The sequence below is a fragment of the Acanthochromis polyacanthus genome, chromosome 11, assembly GCF_021347895.1.
Source record: "Acanthochromis polyacanthus isolate Apoly-LR-REF ecotype Palm Island chromosome 11, KAUST_Apoly_ChrSc, whole genome shotgun sequence".
Lineage (NCBI taxonomy): Eukaryota > Metazoa > Chordata > Actinopteri > Pomacentridae > Acanthochromis > Acanthochromis polyacanthus.
Genome location: NC_067123.1, coordinates 14,317,688 through 14,338,809, shown reverse-complemented (window position 1 = coordinate 14,338,809; position 21,122 = coordinate 14,317,688). Strand labels below are relative to the sequence as shown.

Sequence of the window (21,122 nt, the reverse complement as noted above, 5' to 3'; positions counted from 1 at the left end):
TGTGGTGGGTATGTCTGAATGATGTTTTGGTGAATATTAATGGAAAAGTGACTTATGTCTGAATGACTAGAATGCTGTCACTTTAATAGACTGATGAAGCCAGCAATGTCCCATGTCCCATGTCTGAAAACAGGATTTGGTAGCAGACAGCCATAGTGGTATGTAACAAGAGCTCTACAAGTGACTTATTGTTACAGCAAGACACAACGAAAGAACTCACATGTACCAACATTCAATTGATAAAATTTTCTGATTTTTTTTAATTCGTACCCTTCCATCCACCCCCCAAGCCCATAAAGAAAACTTCCATTAATACTTTTAATATATTTAGTCAGTTTTACAGCTTCTGTACAGGATTGCTATTTTCATTAAATTCACATCTAGGGCAGCAACATCATTTTCTTTGTTAGAGGAACCAAGAACGAGCATAAATGGAGTGAACAAGACTTAGCAGAAGGGTGGGTAAAGACACAGCTAATTTGGGGGGGGGACGGCAGGTACAGAAGCAGTGTAATTGGGATAAACTATGTACGATACAAACCATTCATACAAATTAAGCTCTAAGATATAGAATTCAATACATTACATTTCTTATATTAAGTGACAATGAGCAAGCCCCATCCCCCACAAACGACCCACTGATCAATCAGTCAGGAAATCCAAAATTCAGTGAGCTCAGAATGATGTTCACTCAGCTGACTCAGCATCTGGCTGCATGAAAAAGAACACTGATGACAGCTGAGGACTGCCAGTGTTACTGTATCTGAGCAGGTTAACACATTTTCTCACCTTATTGAGAAGCCTACTCCATCCCAGTTCATCCCTAAGTCAGGAAGACCACCCCACATTTCTAAAAGCATCAAACTCAAATTTTATCTTCACCATCTTCTTCAGCTGCATTGCAGGTTCTGTAAAAACTTTGTTTTTCTTTTTGAATGAGGACATCATTTAGTTTTCCAGTTATGCAAGATGAACTAGAGAGCGTAAATAGCACAGTAGGGGCGAACGGTCCATATGTTGTTGTCCAGGAAGTTAATAAATTGTATATGAAATACATTCTAAAAGAAAGTTATTACCATCTAGTTGGACTAGGAGTGTAAAGTAAATTTAAAGTAAACAAAGAAGGTTTTAATAGTGAAAAGTACAAGCTCAAAGGACTGATAAGCCCCATCTTTCTAAACACGATTCAATAGGGAACATAATTTAATGACAAAATTCTATCTCATAATAATCATAATAATCACAGAGATTTTCAGGTATTTTGAAGCATATTACAGTTCTATAGACCACATTTTGTAACAGTTAAAAGTATCTGCTCTCACTGCAAAACTTAGAACATTGAATAGGTAAATCATTTGGGATGGCTAATTCTCTGGTATGGACATGTTAAAGAACAGTACGGCTAATATACACATTTCTCAAGGGATGGGTAGAACACCCAGTCTGTGCTCCACTCATCCACTATGCTGTCAGTAGGTTCTAGGGGCACATCAGCCAGAGGGGAAGTAGGGAGTGTCACTGTGGTAATTGTAGTCTGGGCACACTTTCTGCACCAGTTTGTAGTCAGTGCTGTAGAAGGAAATGAAGATGCAGATGACTTTGAAAGGTTTGGAGCACAGCCAGGAGACATGGCTCTGGGTTTGCTCCTGGTAGCAGGTCTTGGATGGATCAAAGTTGCAGAGTGTGTTCTTGGCACCTTTCTCCACCTTCTCGTACTCTATGCGACAGTTGAAGGACTTTGAGTCCTTGGCATCAATGACAGACTGCTGCGCTGCCACATCAAACTCTACTATCTTGGTTGGAGGGACCAAGCTGACAGATACGTTGCCCTGCCCTGTAGAGTTGTGACGAAAGTATACACTGAAGGTGCCATTGCCATGATCCACGATCTTACCAGTGATCAGCAGGTTGAGTTTGACCGTCTTGATGTTGGAATGGAAGTCCCCCCAACCGAACATCTTCTTGAACTTCCCTGTCTTGACCATGGGCCGTCTTTTAGCTCGCGGCCGTGAGTCCTGCAAGTCTGTGGAATTTCTCAGCCACTCCCACAGGTCCTGCTCTGAGTAGGGTTCTGGAGTGTCATAACGAAGGTCCAAGGCTGTGCTGTTCTCTTTTCCATGTAGAGTCTGTGACAGCAGCCTACTGATGGACATCTCCTTACTGCTTTCTGTCCATATGTGCTTTAATGTGGATTTTGGGCTTCCTGACTTCACAATGTCTGACTTTGAAGCGTAAACCCTTGTAACCTGTGGAAGACAGTAAAGCACATCTGTCAGCTGGTATGTAATGTGTAAAAGTTATTATGCATAGGCAATTTAATACTATTAAATTTACTTCAATCACTAGAGGCCCCCTCCAAGAAACAAAGAAACAAACAAAAAAGAACAAAAACAAATAGATACCTTTTGTTCCAAATTGTCATGCTGTGAATAATTATAAGCTTTACAGGTGTATGGAAATAGTTTACTTCTTCATAAAACTTTTGCTAAATTTGTCTGACATTGTTTAAATTCATATTTGCCAGCAAAAAGTCTTCTTTGGTAATACTGTCCTGTTGATTGGTAATGTCATTGTATTTGCCAATAAGTTTAAAGGGGAAAAGTTTGTGTAATTTGACATTTACAAATGAAATTAAGCCAACTTGTTAACAAAGCGTAGTGTTCTAATTTATTTTTTAATAAGTAAATCACGCAGGGTTTTTTGCGAAAAAAAAACTAAAAAAAAAATAGATATCAAGGAACTCACCAATTTCATAGGCGAAGGCATTGCAACAAAAAGAGTTTATCTCTAAAGGCTTACATGCTAGATGTTTGCGTTCTTGGTCAGTAAGTCACATTCCCAGTCCCATTAGCTTCCCTTCACGGTATCATAAAAATGTTAAATGATCCTAACTTATAAAGCATTTTTTACTTTATATGTTTTATCTTTGCCACACTATGATGCATTTGACAATGTGTTACAATTCATCAATTCACACACCCGCACAAACACTCACAAACAAACAAAGACACACCACTGGTGGAGAGACTGGGTGTTAAACCACCAACCTTGGTGGACTTGAGCCATAGACACCCCATTGTATACAATACTACAAAATCCTGTGGAATTTAAAGAACATGAGTGATTGAGTTTAAGACCTTAAAAGGCTTGGTCGAGCCCTGCCAATATGGAAACATACTTCTGTATTGGATGAATGAAGCTTTATTGTTATTGCACAGAGAGATACAATAAAACTTTGTCTGGCAGCAACCTTTTACAACAACTACATATCAATATCTAATGTGCAAAAATATATTTAAAATAGTGTATATATGTTTATAAAAATGAATAAATAATGAAATTATGTGTCATGACATTTTCCTTACGTGTCATCTATGTCATTTGGGAAATATTGACTTTCATATTTAAGCATTCCATTTTATTCAAAATTGACCAATGAATAACAATAATAATTACTTTATTTATATAGCATCCTTAAGATCAGCATTCACAAAGTGCTTTGACAGTCAACACATGCAAACACAGACAATCAAGCCAAAACATAAGAAGTCAAGGCAGAGCAGTCAATTAAAATGAATAGTAAATATGATAACTTAAATGAATAATTAGCTATATTAGCACACATAAACAAAGGAACAAGGCAGTTTAAAAATTAAAGAACTACATTGAATATTAAAAGTTAGAAATTAAAAATCAAAAAATTACAGAATTAAAGAATTAGTGATGACATCACACCAAAGAACAAGGTATCTAACATTAAAATAAAACAAGAGAACATATAAAATAAACAGGACACAATACAGAATGGAAAGCAAATTAAACTAAACTATTTAAATTAATTATAGCTAACAGTAAACTTCCCATAAAAGCAAATCCATAAAAGTTTGTTTTAAGAAGGGATTTAAAAGAAGTTACTGACTCCGCAAGCAATGACCTGTCTTAGGAGATATCCTAAGACAGATCGTTGCAAAATCCAGGGGCCCTGATGGAGATAGTTTGGTCACCCTTAGATTTAAGCTTCAACTTTAGAACCACCAGAAAGGATTAACCTGAAGATCTGAGGTTGTGCATAGGCTCAAAACAGGTCAACAGATCATAAATGTAGCTTGGGGCAAGACCCTGGTGAGTTTTAAAAGTGATCAGTAAAATCTTTAAATCAATTCTAAAACAGACAGGGAGCCAGTGAAGGGAAGCCAAGACAGGTGTGATGTTGTCTGTTAAAACGAGTAAGAAGCCGAGCTGCTGCATTTTGGACAAGTTGGAGACAACAGAGGAGCTTTACAGGGATGCCAGAAAGGAAGGAGTTACAATAATCGAGATGGGAGAAGATGTATGTACAATTTTTTCCAGGTCTAGGTGTGAGAGCATCGACTTACATAATCTTTGAGATTGTTCTGATTTGGAGGAAGCAAGCCTGGATAACTTTTTTGATGTGAGCAAAACTGTGGTCTGGGTCAAGGTCTAGATCACGTAGGGTTTTGGCAATGAGCTTTACATTGGTGGATAATGGATCAAGGTTGTTCACCGTGAGATTGCTGTGTAAGTTTGGTTGGTTAAAAAGTAATACTTCAGATTTGTTTAGCTGAAGAAGGCTTTGAGCCAACGGTTAATATCATTGAGACAGTCAAAAACAGCAGCTATGAATCCTCGATCAGCAGGTCTCAGCAGAAGGTAAATCTATATGTCCTCGGCACAAAAATGAAAGGATACATTGTGACGTAGGGTCAAAAGACCAAGAGGGAGTAAATAAATAGAAAATGAAACTGGACCTAAAATTTAACCTTACGGTACACCACAGGTAATGGGAGCTGAATGATGACCTATGGTGACCAAGTAAGTTCTGTTTAAAACCAGTTCAGGGCAGTGCCCTGATGCAAACCCAAGTTCTAAGACATTCAATTAAAATTGTATGCTTTACGGTGTTAAAAGCTGCACGTAACTCTAAAAGAAATAAAATTGCACTCTCTCCTCTGTCAGCAGCCAGAAGGTCATTTGTTACCTTGAGGAGGGCAGTTTCTGTACTATGAGCACTAAAACCAGACTGGAACTTCTCAAAGATGTTATGTTGGCACATAAAAGCTGAAACCTGAATTTCTAAAACTCTAAATAAATACGGAAGTTTGGAAATTGGTCTAAAATTGTTACGATTAGAAGAGTCAAGATTGGGTTTCTTTAAAAGGGGTTGGACAACAGCATGTTTAAAAGGAAAAGGAAAGTGACCAGTGAGAAATGAGCTATTAATATTTAGTGCAGTAATGGGCCCAACCGAGTCAACAACCTCTTTGAGAAATTTTGTGGGAATAGCATCTAGACTGCACATGGTTGATTTCATTTGAATTATTATTTTGAAGAGATGAGGCAGTGAGATAGCATTAAAATTACTACAATGACTCCGAACAAGCTGGGTGGAGTGTAAAACAATATCGGGGAGTGTAAGGCAATGCAAGGCATGTTTATTTATATGGCGCAATTCATACACAAGGTAATTCATGTAATTGATTGCCTACTATTATTAATTTTATTTGTGATTTTTTTTTCTAATTTCAGTAAAAACACAGGGGGAAAGAGCAATAAGAGAATTAATCAGTGTTGGGCAAGCTACTTGGAAACTATAATGAGCTAAGCTACGAGCTACTCTGTGTTAAATCAAGCTTTACTACACTGAAGCTATGACCCACAGAAATGTAGCAAGCTAAGCTACGGCAATATGACCAAAGTAGCTTAATACATTCAAGTTACTTTTTTCTCCACACTGAACAGACTTAATTACCAAAAAAATTCAGGGATTAATAATGAAGTTTTCTCCCATACCTCTTCCCTCCTATATGTATCAGTTTAATTATTATCCCCCAATTTATAGACATTCACACACTGCCACCACAACCTTACGCTTAATTTAATTAATTTACTGCCACGTGAATTTTAGATGTTGAAAAGTAGCTCGTTTGTGTGTGCATCTTATACTGCGGTTGACATGTGGTGGTTAGCTAATTGCTGCTGGTTGTGCATATTCGGTAGTCACCTGTATATGAGTTCTCATATTTGTATTTGACGTCTTTGAAGGTGACAGAAACTTCGCCTTGGGCTGGCACAGTAGGCATCTGAAAACATAACGTTTCACCGTTCTTTCACAAAAACTCATAACTATTTAGGTAGGGCCACGGTGACTCTGACTCCTTCGGTTGCTCCTCGTCTTCTCCCTCCTTCTCTGCCATCTCTCAGCGAACTGAAGCAAGCGTCTGTGTGAAGGATCCAGTGAAGTCGCAGGAAGGGATTGTTGAATGACGACATCAACAATTCCTCCGCTTCTATTGGTCGACACAGACATGTCGGCGTTTGGAGATGACACTGCAGCAGAGCAGAAAGCTCCGCTTCAAGCAGTTCAACATTAATCATTTTAAAATGTTTAATGTAGCTTTTTTCGTTCGCTACTGCACTACATGACCAAAAGATCAGCTAAGCTGTTGAAACGTTTTTTGATTTTGTAAACAACGACGCTATCACGTCGTTAGAGAAAAATGTAGTTAAACTACTAACGACGCTATTTGTAGTGACGTTACTGCCCAACACTGGAATTAATGATGGTACTATCGGAGACTCTACATCTGAATAGGGCCACAAAGTGCAGGACAGTTATGATTAAAAAGGGAGACCAGCTCCTCTGTGGAGTGTGTGTGCAAGGTTGGGATTTAAAGCAGTTAAAGAGGTAGGAATGAAAAGCTCAGTAGGCATCGAGTTAAAAAAAATGGCGGTGTACTGGTGTGCTGTGACAGGCTGGTAAAAGTTATAAAACCATACTAAATAAAACAAGATTAAGATCATACACACAGGTATCCTTTGTATCAACATTGTAGGGGCTGAAAATACTGTGTAAAACCAACTCAAAGGTATGGCATTTAGAGTGAGAGCGCACATGTACAGCTTGATTGAGGTTAAAAGAATCAGTTGTTTCCAGAATATCAGCAGCCAAAGATTGAAAAGGGCAGCAGACATGAATGTTAAAATCACCAAGAATAAGAATCTTGTCATATTTGGACAAAAAAAGGAAAAAAAAATCTGAAAATTCCTGAATAAAAACACTGTTAGACATGAGAGACCTACACTAAATAATGAAAATCAAAGAAAGTCCCCTGGTTTGAATAGAAAAACCAATGTATTTGAAAGATGTGAAACTGTTATTTGAGAAGGGAATGTATTTTAAGTCCCCACCACCATCCTCCACAACCCACCACTCACCCCCACCCCTCCCCTGACATAAACTGTATTCCTTGAGGGTAGAAAAAATATATTTTTGCTGCAAGCTTCAATTTCAAATCATGATAACAGACAGTTCCAAATTGGGAATTACAGTGCAGCAGTCTGAGCAAGAAAGGGAATACAGAAATCAAAGTAAAACATTGCTCACATCTCCTCCCTGTGTCAAAAAGAGGGAGTATCTGCTGGCTCTCACCAATAAAGGCAATGGCCGTTCAGTGGGTAAAGGCCAGACTATTAAGTTAAAAATGCTCCTTGAAATGATGATTGATGAACCCAAGGGTTTTTACTATTTAGTGCCGATGAGTGGAATTAGGTTTATACAGGCCCTGGTGGAGGTACGTGACATTGATTGCCTGATTTCTACTGTAAGACATGACAGCAGATCCATCTTGCTGAGTTTTTTTTGCATTTTGTGGCTTGCCCCCAAGATCAATACCTAGAAAGAAGGATTCGCTATACCAATCAGTTGCCCTTCGGATTGAATTTCCTCACATCTCTTAATTCCACTGGAACATTCACAAAACTTTACACATATTGTTAAAAATTAAAATACACCAGTAAAGTTATATTTGAAATACTGTTAAACAATAGGCAACAGTAAGATATGTTCTGTAAAAAGAAAAAAAAAGGAAATTTGCAGGTTTGTATAAGGATATAAGGATATTTAGCATAACTGAAAGTTTTACCCTTAAAATTATAAATAAATAGTCATAATTTAAGATTATATCACTATTGGACTCTGAATGGCAATTTGTAGTGTATTTAGTAATTCAAAATGTAACTTTAAATAAAATGTAACAAAATGTTTTACAGATTTTTCTTATTCATGACAAGAAATATAAGTTGTTTTATTTGTAAGACAAGAAAGAAATGCATGTAAAAATACAGAACTCAGTGGTGTTAAAAATCAAAGTATTTTATATTTCAGGTAAATAGGCGCATACTTAAAGTTATTTTATATTTAAAGAACAATTAACAGTATTTGTAGAGTCACAAAAGTAATTTATTGTAAATTTCAAGTACAATTAAAATATATTGTACAGAAAGTTTACACACACCACACACGTGCATGTTTGTTTTTCTATACCGGTGGGGACTTACCATTGACTCCCATTCATATCTAACTCCTAACCCTTACCCTAACCCTAACCTTAACCATCACCAAATCAATGCCTAACCCTAAACAAATGTTTTTGCACTTTTACATTTTTTATTAACAACAATATGGCCAAGAAAACGGTGTTGCCACCCGTGGGGACCTCATTTTAGGTCCCCACCGTAAGACAAGTCCCCACCTTTATAGCAAATAGTCAGGTCAAAGTCCCCACCGGTATAGCAGAAACAAGTACACACACACGCTCACATGCATGTGTGTGCGCGCGTGCACTCACACACACACACACACACACACACACACACACACACACACACACACACACACACACACACACACACACATGTTTGTTTTTCTATACCGGTGGGGACTTACCATTGACTCCCATTCATATCTAACTCCTAACCCTTACCCTAACCCTAACCTTAACCATCACCAAATCAATGCCTAACCCTAAACAAACGTTTTTGCACTTTTACATTTTTTATTAACAACAATATGGCCAAGAAAACGGTGTTGCCACCCGTGGGGACCTCATTTTAGGTCCCCACCGTAAGACAAGTCCCCACCTTTATAGCAAATAGTCAGGTCAAAGTCCCCACCGGAATAGCAGAAACAAGTACACACAATTTTAAATGAGACTAAAACCAGTGAAGTAACATTCTAAATAAAGAGTCTCACTGCAAATTGTAGCATTCAAAGGCTTAAATTTCATCCAGACACAACTGTACACTAAGTACAGAAATCACAGCCAGTTTCCCCCTTGGAGAATAGGTTCTACATTAGACATGATTGAAATTTAAAACCTCACTCAGTAGGGCTAAAGAGAGCCTCGGGGATCTATCTTTAGCCTGAAGGGTTAAACTCAAAAAGGGCCTGACTGTCTAAGGCAGACACACTCAGCAATCATCTATTCAAATAGGTGAGGTGGCCCTCTCATACTGAAGACTATGGTGGAGAGCGAGGATTACACTGGAATGGATTTATGATAATGTGACTGCTTATGAATAAAATCTGGAGATGTCACTTTTCTGGCAGTACATTCAATACAATTTATTAAAAAGGAACATAAAAACAGATGATAGCACTCTTGAGATGCAGTTGCTTTGAGAAGACTTGCCTTTTCTTTCCTTTTAATCCTCACAGAAATACAGTCTTTGCACATGTCAGCTGTAGAAAATGACATAAAAACTACTGTGGTAGCAGAACAGTAATAGGAGACCTTATTTTACCACATCTTAACCAGCAGTGGAAGACAGTTTCAGACCCAAGTAAAAGTAGCTTAAGTTCATAGTTAAAAGGTGTTATTGCAAGTAAATGTCTTTGTTCAAAAGCCTACTTGAATAAAAATGTAGGGATAATCTTAATAGCTAAAATGAGACATACAAATGCCCTCTGTCAGTTAGAGCATCACTAGGTTAATTTTATTCTTTGTATTTTTGTGCTGTACCTGATTCAAGTAAAACTAAGTTTCAATACGTTCTATGCATATCTAAATCTTAGGTTGTAAGCTTTACTTGCAATCAACTAGAAACTTGACAGTGAAAGTAATTAGTTAACAACTGGATAACAATATCACACCAGGTCTCATGGGTTCTTCATTAGAATAGGTCAAAATTTAAGATCTGGGCTAGACCCTTTACCTTTTAATGTGTTTGGGTGGTTGACATCCATATAGACAATGTTGTATACACAAACAGAAGTAAATGATATTTTATTGTAGATTATATTAAATAGTGCAATGTATGTCGGCAAAGCTGACTGAATTTCCATTTAGTCCGAAGTTGTTGCTTCTATTCTTTATCCAGTTCACAAAGCTCTGATTCATTAGTGTTGTAAGATTTTAAACAATTTTTGGACCACAATATAGTTTGATGGCAGGGGAAGTACAAGATGTATCAGGTTTTCTATTACTTGTGCACAGAGTAATTTCATTCTCATTTTGAACTTTTTCATGATCCAATTGGGAAAATTGAATATTACTACACATCTGCTAAGGCTTTAAAACCAGTCTGTCTATCATGTTGTTATTTCATATACAACATAAAGTTGAATCACAAAAAACTGGCTCAGGTTTAATTCAGATTTAGGAGGCAGTTTAAACCCTCCTCACTCTGTCCAGCAGATAAAGCACTGTCTCAATTACTTTCTATTTTCAGACTGTCTACACTTGCTCGTTGCAAAATAGTGCAGTTGAGGTGGGTCAGATATGATCCCCTGGGAATAACACATCACTCTGTCTCTGAAGATACTCATGTCAATGTTTAAAAAGATTGCACCACTGGAACAACTAGATTGTATTCAACTCAGGGAATTGCAGTATTGCCACACAACTGCACTGAGAATAACATGTGCAGTCTGAAGGCATTTATTTCAACTTATTGTCAACAGCTGGGCTCTATGTAGTAAATGCAGACATGTTCACCTGTGAAGTTCTCACTCTGAGGCATCATCCAGCATGTTACTGGCTGAGGGCCAGTGGGTTTGCTGCAGCCAAGAGCTGCCAGCTGCCACCTGAGGGAATGGTGCATCTGGTAAACATGGCCAGCACTGCAGCCAGCACAGGCCTTGCAGATACCTGGTGACCAGCCAGACAGCCAATTGGTTGCCCTTAGGCATGAAAGAGTGCTGGACATGGCAAGTAGCATAGTCTCTGTTTATACTATTCATCCCAAACATGACTTCTTTACTAAAGTCTCTAACATGCTCAGGAGAACACAGCTATCAAAATTTTTCCACTGTGTTCTGACAATTTAGAGCTTCTTGTCTCATGCAATCATTTTTACAGCATTTTACAGCATGCTAAATCAATACATTTTTAGGGTCCGAGCACCGAACGGTGCGGAGACCCTATTGAAACCCTAGAGTTTGTTTTTTTTCATCGTCCGGGAAATCGGCCTTTTTGACGTCCTTATAGGACTGGGCGATAAAACGATAATGATATATATCGAAAAATAACTTTCCCTTGATATAGATATAAAACATGGGCGATAGACTTTTCGATAGACCTCATTTGTCTGTGTTTTGATAGACAATAAACGAATAGCCAATGACAATGGGAGCTGCTCCGAGTCCGCGCGGCGCTGAACCAATCACGTGCTGGAATAGAGCCAAGTAGCACACAACACAGAATAGCAGGCTAGCAGCTAGTAGCAACCAGTCGCAACACATACAGCCGACAGCACTGGCCGTGAGAAAATGCCGAAAAAAGGAAAATGAGTGTTCCCCCCGATGTAACTGCAGAAGAAACAGCCCAAGGCTCAACGGAGGACAGCGACATTGTTGACAAGAAAGGCACAAAAACGTCGGTGGTATGGACGCATTTTGGTTTTCTGAGGTCTTCCTTGCAATTAGGGTTTCTTGTGCCTTTTTTTCTGAGCAAAGGCTTGTAACATTTGAGTCAATGCCTATTTTATTTATGTTCTCTTTGAAAGCAGCTGAAAATTCAGTCCAAGGACAGCCTTTCACTTAGAGCCACGAATTTCGGTATGCATATCTAACTCGTCAAGACACACAAAAAAGCCTCTTGGACCATTACCCATAATCCAACAGGCAGTCGGCCATTTTGAATTATGAATCATATTTTGGACATTTTTGTGTCATTTTTGGACACTTTTCAAAAGCTATAAACTCAAACAGCGTAACCCCGTGAGAGCTGAAAGTTGGCCTGGATGTACTCATTTCATGGGTTATCAAAAGTTATCAAAACGCTCCGCAAAAGTCTAAGGGCGTGGAAATGGCGATGCACGGAATGCGGCCATTTTGAAATATGATTAATATTTTGTCATTTTTGGACATTTTCAAAAATTATTAACTCAAACAGTGTAATCCCTACAGAGCTGAAATTTGGTCCGGATATACACCAGTCATGGGTGATCAAAAGTTATCAAAATAGTCCGCAACAGTCTGACGGTGTGGCCCTGGCGACCAACGGAAAGCGGCCATTTTGAATATGATTCATATTTTGGACAAAGTTGTCATTTTTTGACATTTTCAAAAGCTATAAACTCAAACACACTAACACCGAGAGAGCTGAAATTTGGCCAGGATGTACTCCAGTCATGGGTGATCAAAAGTTATGAAAACGCTCCGCAAAAGCCTGAGGGCGTGGAAATGGCGACCCATGGAATGTGGCCATTTTGACATGTGATGCATATTTTGGACGATTTTGTCATTTTTGGACATTTTCAAAAGCTATAAACTCCAACCCACCAACACCGAGAGAGCTCGAATTTGGCCAGGATGTACTCTAGTCATGGGTGATCAAAAGTTATCAAAATGCTCCGCAAAAGTCTGAGGGCGTGGCCTTGGCGACCCACGGAATGCGGCCATTTTGAAATATGATTCATATTTTGTCACTTTTGGACATTTTCAAAAATTATTAACTCAAACAGTGTAACCCTGACAGACTTCAAATTTGGTCCAGATGTACACCAGTCAGGAGTGATCAAAAGTTATCAAAATGGTCCGCAACAGTCTGATGGTGTGGCCATTTTCAATATGATTCATATTTTGGACAAAGTTGTCATTTTTTTTCAAAAGCTATAAACTCAAACACACTAACACCGAGAGAGCGAAAATTTGGCCAGGATGTACTCCAGTCATGGGTGATCAAAAGTTATGAAAACGCTCCACAAAAGTCTTAGAGTGTGGCCATGGCGACCCACGGAATGTGGTCATTTTGAATGCTTCGCCACGAAACAGGAAATGCTGTCTAACTAGCCTGTACATGCTCCAAACTGCTTGAAACTTTACATGTGTGATCAGAGTCTGGCCCCAATCACATCCATAGGTCGATATACACTCCGAGTCATAGCGCCACCTGCCGGCCATTTTGAATGTCTCACCACGAAACAGGAAGTGCTGTCTAACTAGCCTGTACATGCTCCAATCTGTCTCAAATTTTACAAGTGTCACCAGAGTCTGTTCCTAATCACATCCATGTGACAACTGGTGGCCATTTTGGAATTCTCGCCATGAAACAGGAAGTGCTGTGTACCTAGCCTGTATGTAGCCCAATCTGGCTGAAATTTTTCACTCTCCGTTTTAGCACCACCTGGTGGACATGCGTGGGTCAGCCGGGCCGCTCGGATGCGAGGACCTGACCAACGCTATTTGCAGCTTTAATTTTATTTGCAGTGCAATGCACATTATTTATCACCTGCAAAGATGGAAACCAAAAAATAATTGATTAAGCACCAATTTGCAACTTGATAGACAATTTGGAAAAAAAACCCCACTGTGCACACTTTAGTCTACTTCTTATGTGGAAAATAACACAGAACGTAAGGATATTCATCTTGTGAAGACATTTGTACAGTCCAAAGATTGTAATGCAATATCAACTAGAACTGGGGGACAACTAGCCTCAGCATTTCGAAAATGTCACCGCTGGTATGTTTGCAATACTGTACCACTAAAGCACAGTATAGACTTCAATGTCATATACCTTAACATGAGACACACATATCACACAGTAATGAGGGCTTGTAAGAGGAGCCTTTATTATATCAGTTTATATTGAAATTACATACCAAACTGACTCCAGTCTGATTTGAGACTACCCATATTTACACACGTGGACAAAATTGTTGGTACCCCTCAGTTAAAGAAGGAAAAACCCACAATTCTCACTGAAATCACTTGAAACTCACAAAAGTAACAATAAATAAAAATTTATTGAAAATTAAATAATCAAAATCAGCCATCACTTTTGAATTGTTGATTAACATAATTATTTTAAAAAACAAACTAATGAAATAGGGCTGGACAAAAATGATGGTACCCATAACTTAATATTTTGTTGCACAACCTTTTGAGGCAATCACTGCAATTAAACGATTTCTGTATTTGTCAATGAGCGTTCTGCAGCTGTCAACAGGTATTTTGGCCCACTCCTCATGAGCAAACAGCTCCAGTTGTCTCAGGTTTGATGGGTGTCTTCTCCAAATGGCATGTTTCAGCTCCTTCCACATATGTTCAATGGGATTCAGATCTGGGCTCATAGAAGGCCACTTTAGAATAGTCCAACGCTTTTCTCTCAGCCATTCTTGGGTGTTTTTGGCTGTGTGTTTTGGATCGTTGTCCTGTTGGAAGACCCATGACCTGCGACTGAGACCAAGCTTTCTGACACTAGGCAGCACATTTCTCTCCAGAATGCCTTGATAGTCTTCAGATTTCATCGTACCTTGCACACTTTCAAGACACCCTGTGCCAGATGCAGCAAAGCAGCCCCAAAACATTACTGAGCCTCCTCCATGTTTCACCGTAGGGACAGTGTTCTTTTCTTCGTATGCTTAGTTTTTGAGTCTATGAACATAGAGTTGATGTGCCTTACCAAAAAGCTCCAGTTTGGTCTCATCTGTCCAAAGGACATTCTCCCAGAAGCTTTGTGGCTTGTCAACATGCATTTTTGCAAATTCCAGTCTCGCTTTTTTATGAGTTTTTTTCAGCAGTGGTGTCCTCCTTGGTCGTCTCCCATGAAGTCCACTTTGGCTCAAACAATGACGAATGGTGCGATCTGACACTGATGTACCTTGGCCTTGGAGTTCACCTTTAATTTCTTTGGAGGTTGCTCTGGGCTCTTTGGATACAATTCCAACGATCCGTCTCTTCAATTTGTCATCAATTTTCCTCTTGCGGCCACGTCCAGGGAGGTTGGCTACTGTCCCGTGGGTCTTGAACTTCTGAATAATATGAGCCACTGTTGTCACAGGAACTTCAAGCTGTTTAGAGATGGTCTTATAGCCTTTACCTTTAAGATGTTTGTCTATAATTTTTTTTCGGATGTCCTGGGACAATTCTCTCCTTCGCTTTCTGTTGTCCATGTTCAGTGTGGTACACACCTTTTCACCAAACAGCAGGGTGACTACTTGTCTCCCTTTAAATAGGCAGACTGACTGATTATGAATTTGGAAACACCTGTGATGTCAATTAAATGACACACCTGAGTTAATCATGTCACTCTGGTCAAATAGTTTTCAATCTTTTATAGAGGTACCATCATTTTTGTCCAGGCCTGTTTCATTAGTTTGTTTTTTTAAATAATTATGTTAATCAACAATTCAAAAGTAATGGCTGTTTTTGATTATTTAATTTTCAATAAATTTTTATTTATTGTTACTTTTGTGAGTTTCAAGTGATTTCAGTGAGAATTGTGGGTTTTTCCTTTTTTAACTGAGGGGTACCAACAATTTTGTCCACGTGTGTAAATAATGTCCTAATTTATTTCAGTTAGTGGGATTTTAAAATCAACATTTTTCAGAGTCCCTATGGAAAAATTTTACTGCAGAAGAATCCATCAGGATGACTGCGTGACAACAACATTAGGGCATTATGTCACAAAAAAGCTCTGGGAGCTTGGTATTGGTTGTATGGTTAATAAATAGGTGCTGGAGTGACTGAGCCCTAGGTATGGAATTAGTGGTATATTATGTCACATTTCTACATTAAAATGTCAGCTAGAACCATAATATATATGTTTCAGTGCACACACAATCCCACATTTTTCCAATGATGAGAAATCTGTAATTTGCCAATTCACTAATTAACCTCAGCATTGTTTTTGGACTGTGGGAGGAAGCTGGAGAACCTGGAGATAACCCAAATTGCACAGGGACAACATGCAAACTCCATGCAGAATCAACAACAATGAAATTTGACCACAGACAATTTGGCCAGAGATTTGTAAAGCAGGTAGTCACGTAGCCTTTATAGGTAAGCAGTTGACTACAGTAGTTTGATGCACTTATTCTACACTTGCACATTTTTCTGCTTTTCAAACTTCTTAACTTCCACAGTCACTTTAGAACATTTATCAGACCTCACAAAGCCCCCTCCATGACCAAAAAAGGCTTTATAAAATGTTTTCTCATATGCAGTAGAAACTCTCTAAAACCTGACTGATTGATTTCACTGGTTAAACTTCAGTCAGACTACATCCTGCATGAAACAAACAGGCTTTCCTCAAACACCCTCCACACAGCTGACCAACCGGTAGGAAAGACTTACTCCTGAAGCAGCAAACATGGGATCTCTCATTGACTTCTTGCCAGCCAAAATAAAGCTAAGGGATGAAACCCCGATTTCAGCGAACAGAACAGCATCCTGTAGAAACCAGTAACAACTTGGGCACACCCTGAAATCTAGTTCCAGAACCCTTCTACAAGAATTCCATTTTAATGCAAATAAAACAGATGATAAAAGTCACTGAAATAATGATCAGCTTGTGCCTTACTCTGTAATACCCTGAACTGTGTTCTTTGAACAAGAAATCTTGAAAGTTCTTTCAAATGTTCCTGTAATTAACTTGTTGCATTTTGCTTAACAAACTAGCATTATTCATGTGGCCAACTTATAGCCAACAGCAGAGAAGTGGGACAATAAATCAAATCAAAACACTTGTCTTGGGATTCATGTTGTGCTTTGAGCTCGACGGTAATTTGTTTCTCAGTGACTAGAGAGGGAAATGGCCTCAGAGAACAGATTGTATTCATTCTTACTGTACACACTGTAATAGCTTGCGACAGCAGATTCCCAAGTAATATACACAAATTACCCCCTGCATTAAGTCTATTTTTTTCTAGTAGCACTAAATAGAATTATATCCCAGTCTTTGTTTTCACAGAATGAGTGGAACTACACCATCTCATTGATTTCTGTCGCTATCAAATATGGCAAGGTGAGATCAGTTCCAATCTTCTGTCTTGAAAATTTCCAATCAAACTCATGATGACAAAACTAAAAAGCAGGGCTGGAATAAAATGCTGGGAATGAAGGCTTAAACACAATGTGATATATCAAAGAAGCCTTATAAAAGCTCCCGAGTACAGAGGCAAAATGAGAGAAAGAAATGAAGAGGAATGTTTGACGGTGGTAGTGTTACAATACAAGAAGAGGATTTGATCCTCAACTTACAGACAATTAACCTTCAGTTCAGTGAAAGAGAACAGAGCCCTCACTGGCTAGATGCTGACAAATAAACATAGTATAGTGATCTGTCGTGTAAGGCTATTGATTTTACAGACTGAGCCATGTACGTGTACTACTGACTAGGTCACATCTTAAGGATGCCTTCATATCCGTTGCTATTAGGCTCAAAATAACAACATGATTGTGATATGTGTCATCAACTCTTCATGATCTTTATTAAAAATAGGTCATTTAAGATTAGCAACAATTGTAAATATCACCCAAAATAAGCATTTTATTATGTTAAGTCATTCGGCGATATCTGTGAATAAAACGCTTGTGTACCAATCAAGGTCTTGGCTGACTTCCGGTCAGACTCTGCAAAGCAAAGCAGGTCTACACAGGAATGTTTCTGATGATAGAAGGATTTCCTTATGTACAAGGCATCTGTCCAGTATAGTCAGTATTAATCCAACATGTATTTTTGCAGTGAAATTGGGTATCCACGAAAGTAACTGACTACACTAGCCCTGTTATTTTTCTTTAGCCCTTACATACAGTTTGAGTTAAATCTGACATCAGCAAAAACACCCAAAATGCCATTGTTTCAGCCCAAAATTTGATGACTTTAAAGTGACCAAAAATACACAAAAATTTAAAATACTTTCTGGTTTGCTCTAGGATATATTTTACCCTTCTCTGTTGACATGGGTTTTAGATCCTCCAGTGTCATATCAAGGAATATAGTGTTTTTACAGAACCTTAGGACTGTCAAAATGCTATGTTTCTGTGTATTTTTATGGGGAAATAGTGACAGAGTTCAATAGGGGCGCAGCCATAGGCACATGCTTATTTTTGAGGAGTCATGGGGGTAATTTATTGGCCCATAAGTATTCTGCCTGTATTGTCCAAGATTGCTGAGAAGGTTATAGCCCAACAACTGACAACCTACCTTGACACTCGTAACTTTGGCTTACATGCAATGCAGTTTGGTTTTCGGTCCAATCACTCCACTGAAACAGCTACGCTTTATCTAATAGAGCAGATAAAATCTCAGTTGGATAAAGGAGGGGTGGTTGGTGCTGTATTTTTGAATCTCAGAAAAGCCTTTGATGCAGTTAATCACAAAGTTCTTATATCAAAACTCTAACAATTTAATTTTTCTCCTGGAGCACTACAATGGATTTCTTCATATCTTTCTGACAGATTACAGTGTGTCAAAGTTAACAGTACTCTGTCAGACAATGTTATGTGCTCCATGGGTGTTCCCCAAGGTTCTCTGTTTGGGCCTCTGTTTTTCAGTCTTTATGTCAATGACCTTCCGCAGGTGTGCCATACAAATATATGCTGACGACACGGTCATTTATACTTGTGCAAAAACTGCAGAGTTAGTAGCTGAGACACTAACGAATGCTTTGAGAAAGATTACAGAGTGGCTTGATCAGTCATGTCTCAGCCTCAACGTTACCAAAACAAAAGGGATGTTTTTCTCCAAAACAAAGCAGTCTATCAGCGTTGACATTTTAATTAGGACTGAAAAAATAGAAATTGTGAGTGAGTTTAAATATCTAGGCATAATGCTGGATTCAAATCTAAATTTTAAGTCACATATCAAAAACCTTGCAAAAACTATAAAATATAATCTGTTAAACTTTCGGCACATTAGAGACTGTCTATCTGTGGATGCTGCAAAGACCTTCATGCACGCTATGATTCTGTCCCACATGTCGTATTGTATCACATGTTGGGGACAAGCTGGGCAGGCGGTCATCAAACCGCTGGAGTCTCTTTACAAATAGACTTTGAAAATCCTGGACAAAAAATCAATGCAATACCACCATTGCAGGATTTTAGATAGGCATCATCTTCTGAGTTTTGAAAATTTTAAGTTATTTTCAAATATGTGTCTTGTCTTTAAAATTTGAAATGGTTTGGCCCCTCCTCCGCTGCAACAGTTCGTTCAGTATCGCTCGGCACAATCTATTAAATCCACAAGGATATCTTCCACCACTGACTGCAATACCTTTTCGACGCACCACCTTTGGACAGTCAGCTTTTTCTGTAAAAGCTACGGCTCAGTGGAATGCCCTGCCTGATGACATTAAGACCTGTAGTTCTATCAGCAGTTTTAAAAACAAACTGAAAACCCTGCTTAAGAGCACTCAGAACTGCAACCATTAATGTCTTTTTAATTGTCACTTATGTGTGACTGTGTGTACATGTGGGCTTTTAAGAGTGTGTTGGTGTATAATGTTTTGATTCACTGTCATGTATTTTAGTCTAGCAATGTTCTTTTAATTGGCATTTTTGTGTGAGTGTCTGTGCATTTAAGAGTGTGTGTTTGTGTGTGCGTGCGTGTGTGTGTGTGGAATATTTTGTTTCACTGTGTCATGTACTTTTTTATAACATTGTAATGTTGTGATGTTTTTACTGTGACCTGCTGAGGGACTGCAGATGAAAATTAGCTTAAAGCTAACTCTGGTACAATGCATCAAATGAAAGCATTTATGTTAAATATTGTACATGGTCCCTTTTTAAATAAACTGATAATAATAATAATAATTTTGAAAGACTGAAACAGAAAAACTACTTCGGAATGATCATGCGTGTTGCACAAAAGGAACAGACATCATACAAGTCAGAGAGCACAAGGACAGAGTCACAAGATTTTCATCTGCAAGCATCTGGAATATAACTACATATTCTGAAGACAAACAAATTATAATCCATTTATTTTGATCTTTTAAATACTTAGGTGGGCACATTGATAGCGACTTCAGCTGACACACACTGGTGGCAAGTGTTAGAGCCAGAGTACATCAGCACCTCCATTTTCTCAGTTTAGTCTTGTTCTTTGTTATTTTAATTGATTTATTATGTGTCATATGTTTTTATGTGTTTTTAGTAGCATTTGTTCTGTTATATATGTTGCAGTGCAGCTTGACATTTGCCCTTGTCTGAGACAAATTTCTCATATGAGATACAATAAAGTAAATTTGAACTTGAATTTGATTCTTACTGAGGTCAAAACAGATTAAAAGAGGGGTTCAAGAGATCATATGATTACAAAAGTACCTGAGCTACCATTCTAGTGACTGAGATTATGGCAGCAAAAGTTTTTGTGCAGGAGGCATTGATCTGATCTTTCAAGATGGAGGCAGAAAGTGATTTAGAGGAGGTTGTGTCTGACGAAGACTGTATGGAGGAAAACTGTCATTACAGCCTCTCTAATAAAGATGATTCTGAAGAAAAGGAGCAGGGAGCAAGACAATCAGCTGGTCATCACTTTTATAAGTCGCTGGCCAGAGGATGGCCAGAGAAAATGTCATTCAAAACATACAACTTTCCATGCCATTTCCTGCTTCAATAAAAATTATTTTTACCATTATTGCTGTTATGTTTTTAGGTCTTAGATAAAACAGGAGATGATATTGAGTGATAGTACATATTTCCCCCCAACAACAGGTGATGCAAATTCTAAAAAAAAATACTCTCCCGACTGTCTGAAACAATAAATAAGAAATAATCATGTAATTACTCATAACAGATAGGCTATTTATACATTCTAAATGTATATGCAGTTCAAGATTTGATATAGATACTTGTTACAATGGAATTGTTGGTCCAGGTCAAAACTGACCCAAGCCATTCTGCTAAGGTATAGATTATCAACACTATGTAAGGGTTTTAATAGTAGTTGCTTCCTTGCATGTAAATGTGCCACCCAAACAATTTCCCTGTCAGTATTTCGAGGAAACACATAACCTACTTCCTTTCCAGATGATGTAGATGGCGTGGATAATTTGATGTCAAGGTAGTCAGAGAAATTGGTCAAAACGGA

General features: G+C 38.3%; 1 protein-coding gene across 2 annotated transcripts in view; it reads right to left on the bottom strand.

Annotated features, from left to right (window-relative positions):
• Window positions 1–231: 231 nt before the first annotated feature.
• nxph1 (neurexophilin 1) overlaps window positions 232–21,122 on the bottom strand; it is a 118,607-nt gene continuing 97,716 nt past the window's right edge. For both annotated transcript variants that reach the window (XM_051955134.1, XM_022207414.2), the window contains one exon: window positions 232–2,246. In XM_051955134.1, coding sequence (XP_051811094.1) covers window positions 1,491–2,246 — 756 coding nt within the window. In that variant the 3' untranslated portion in view covers window positions 232–1,490. The remainder of the gene's footprint in view (window positions 2,247–21,122) is intronic.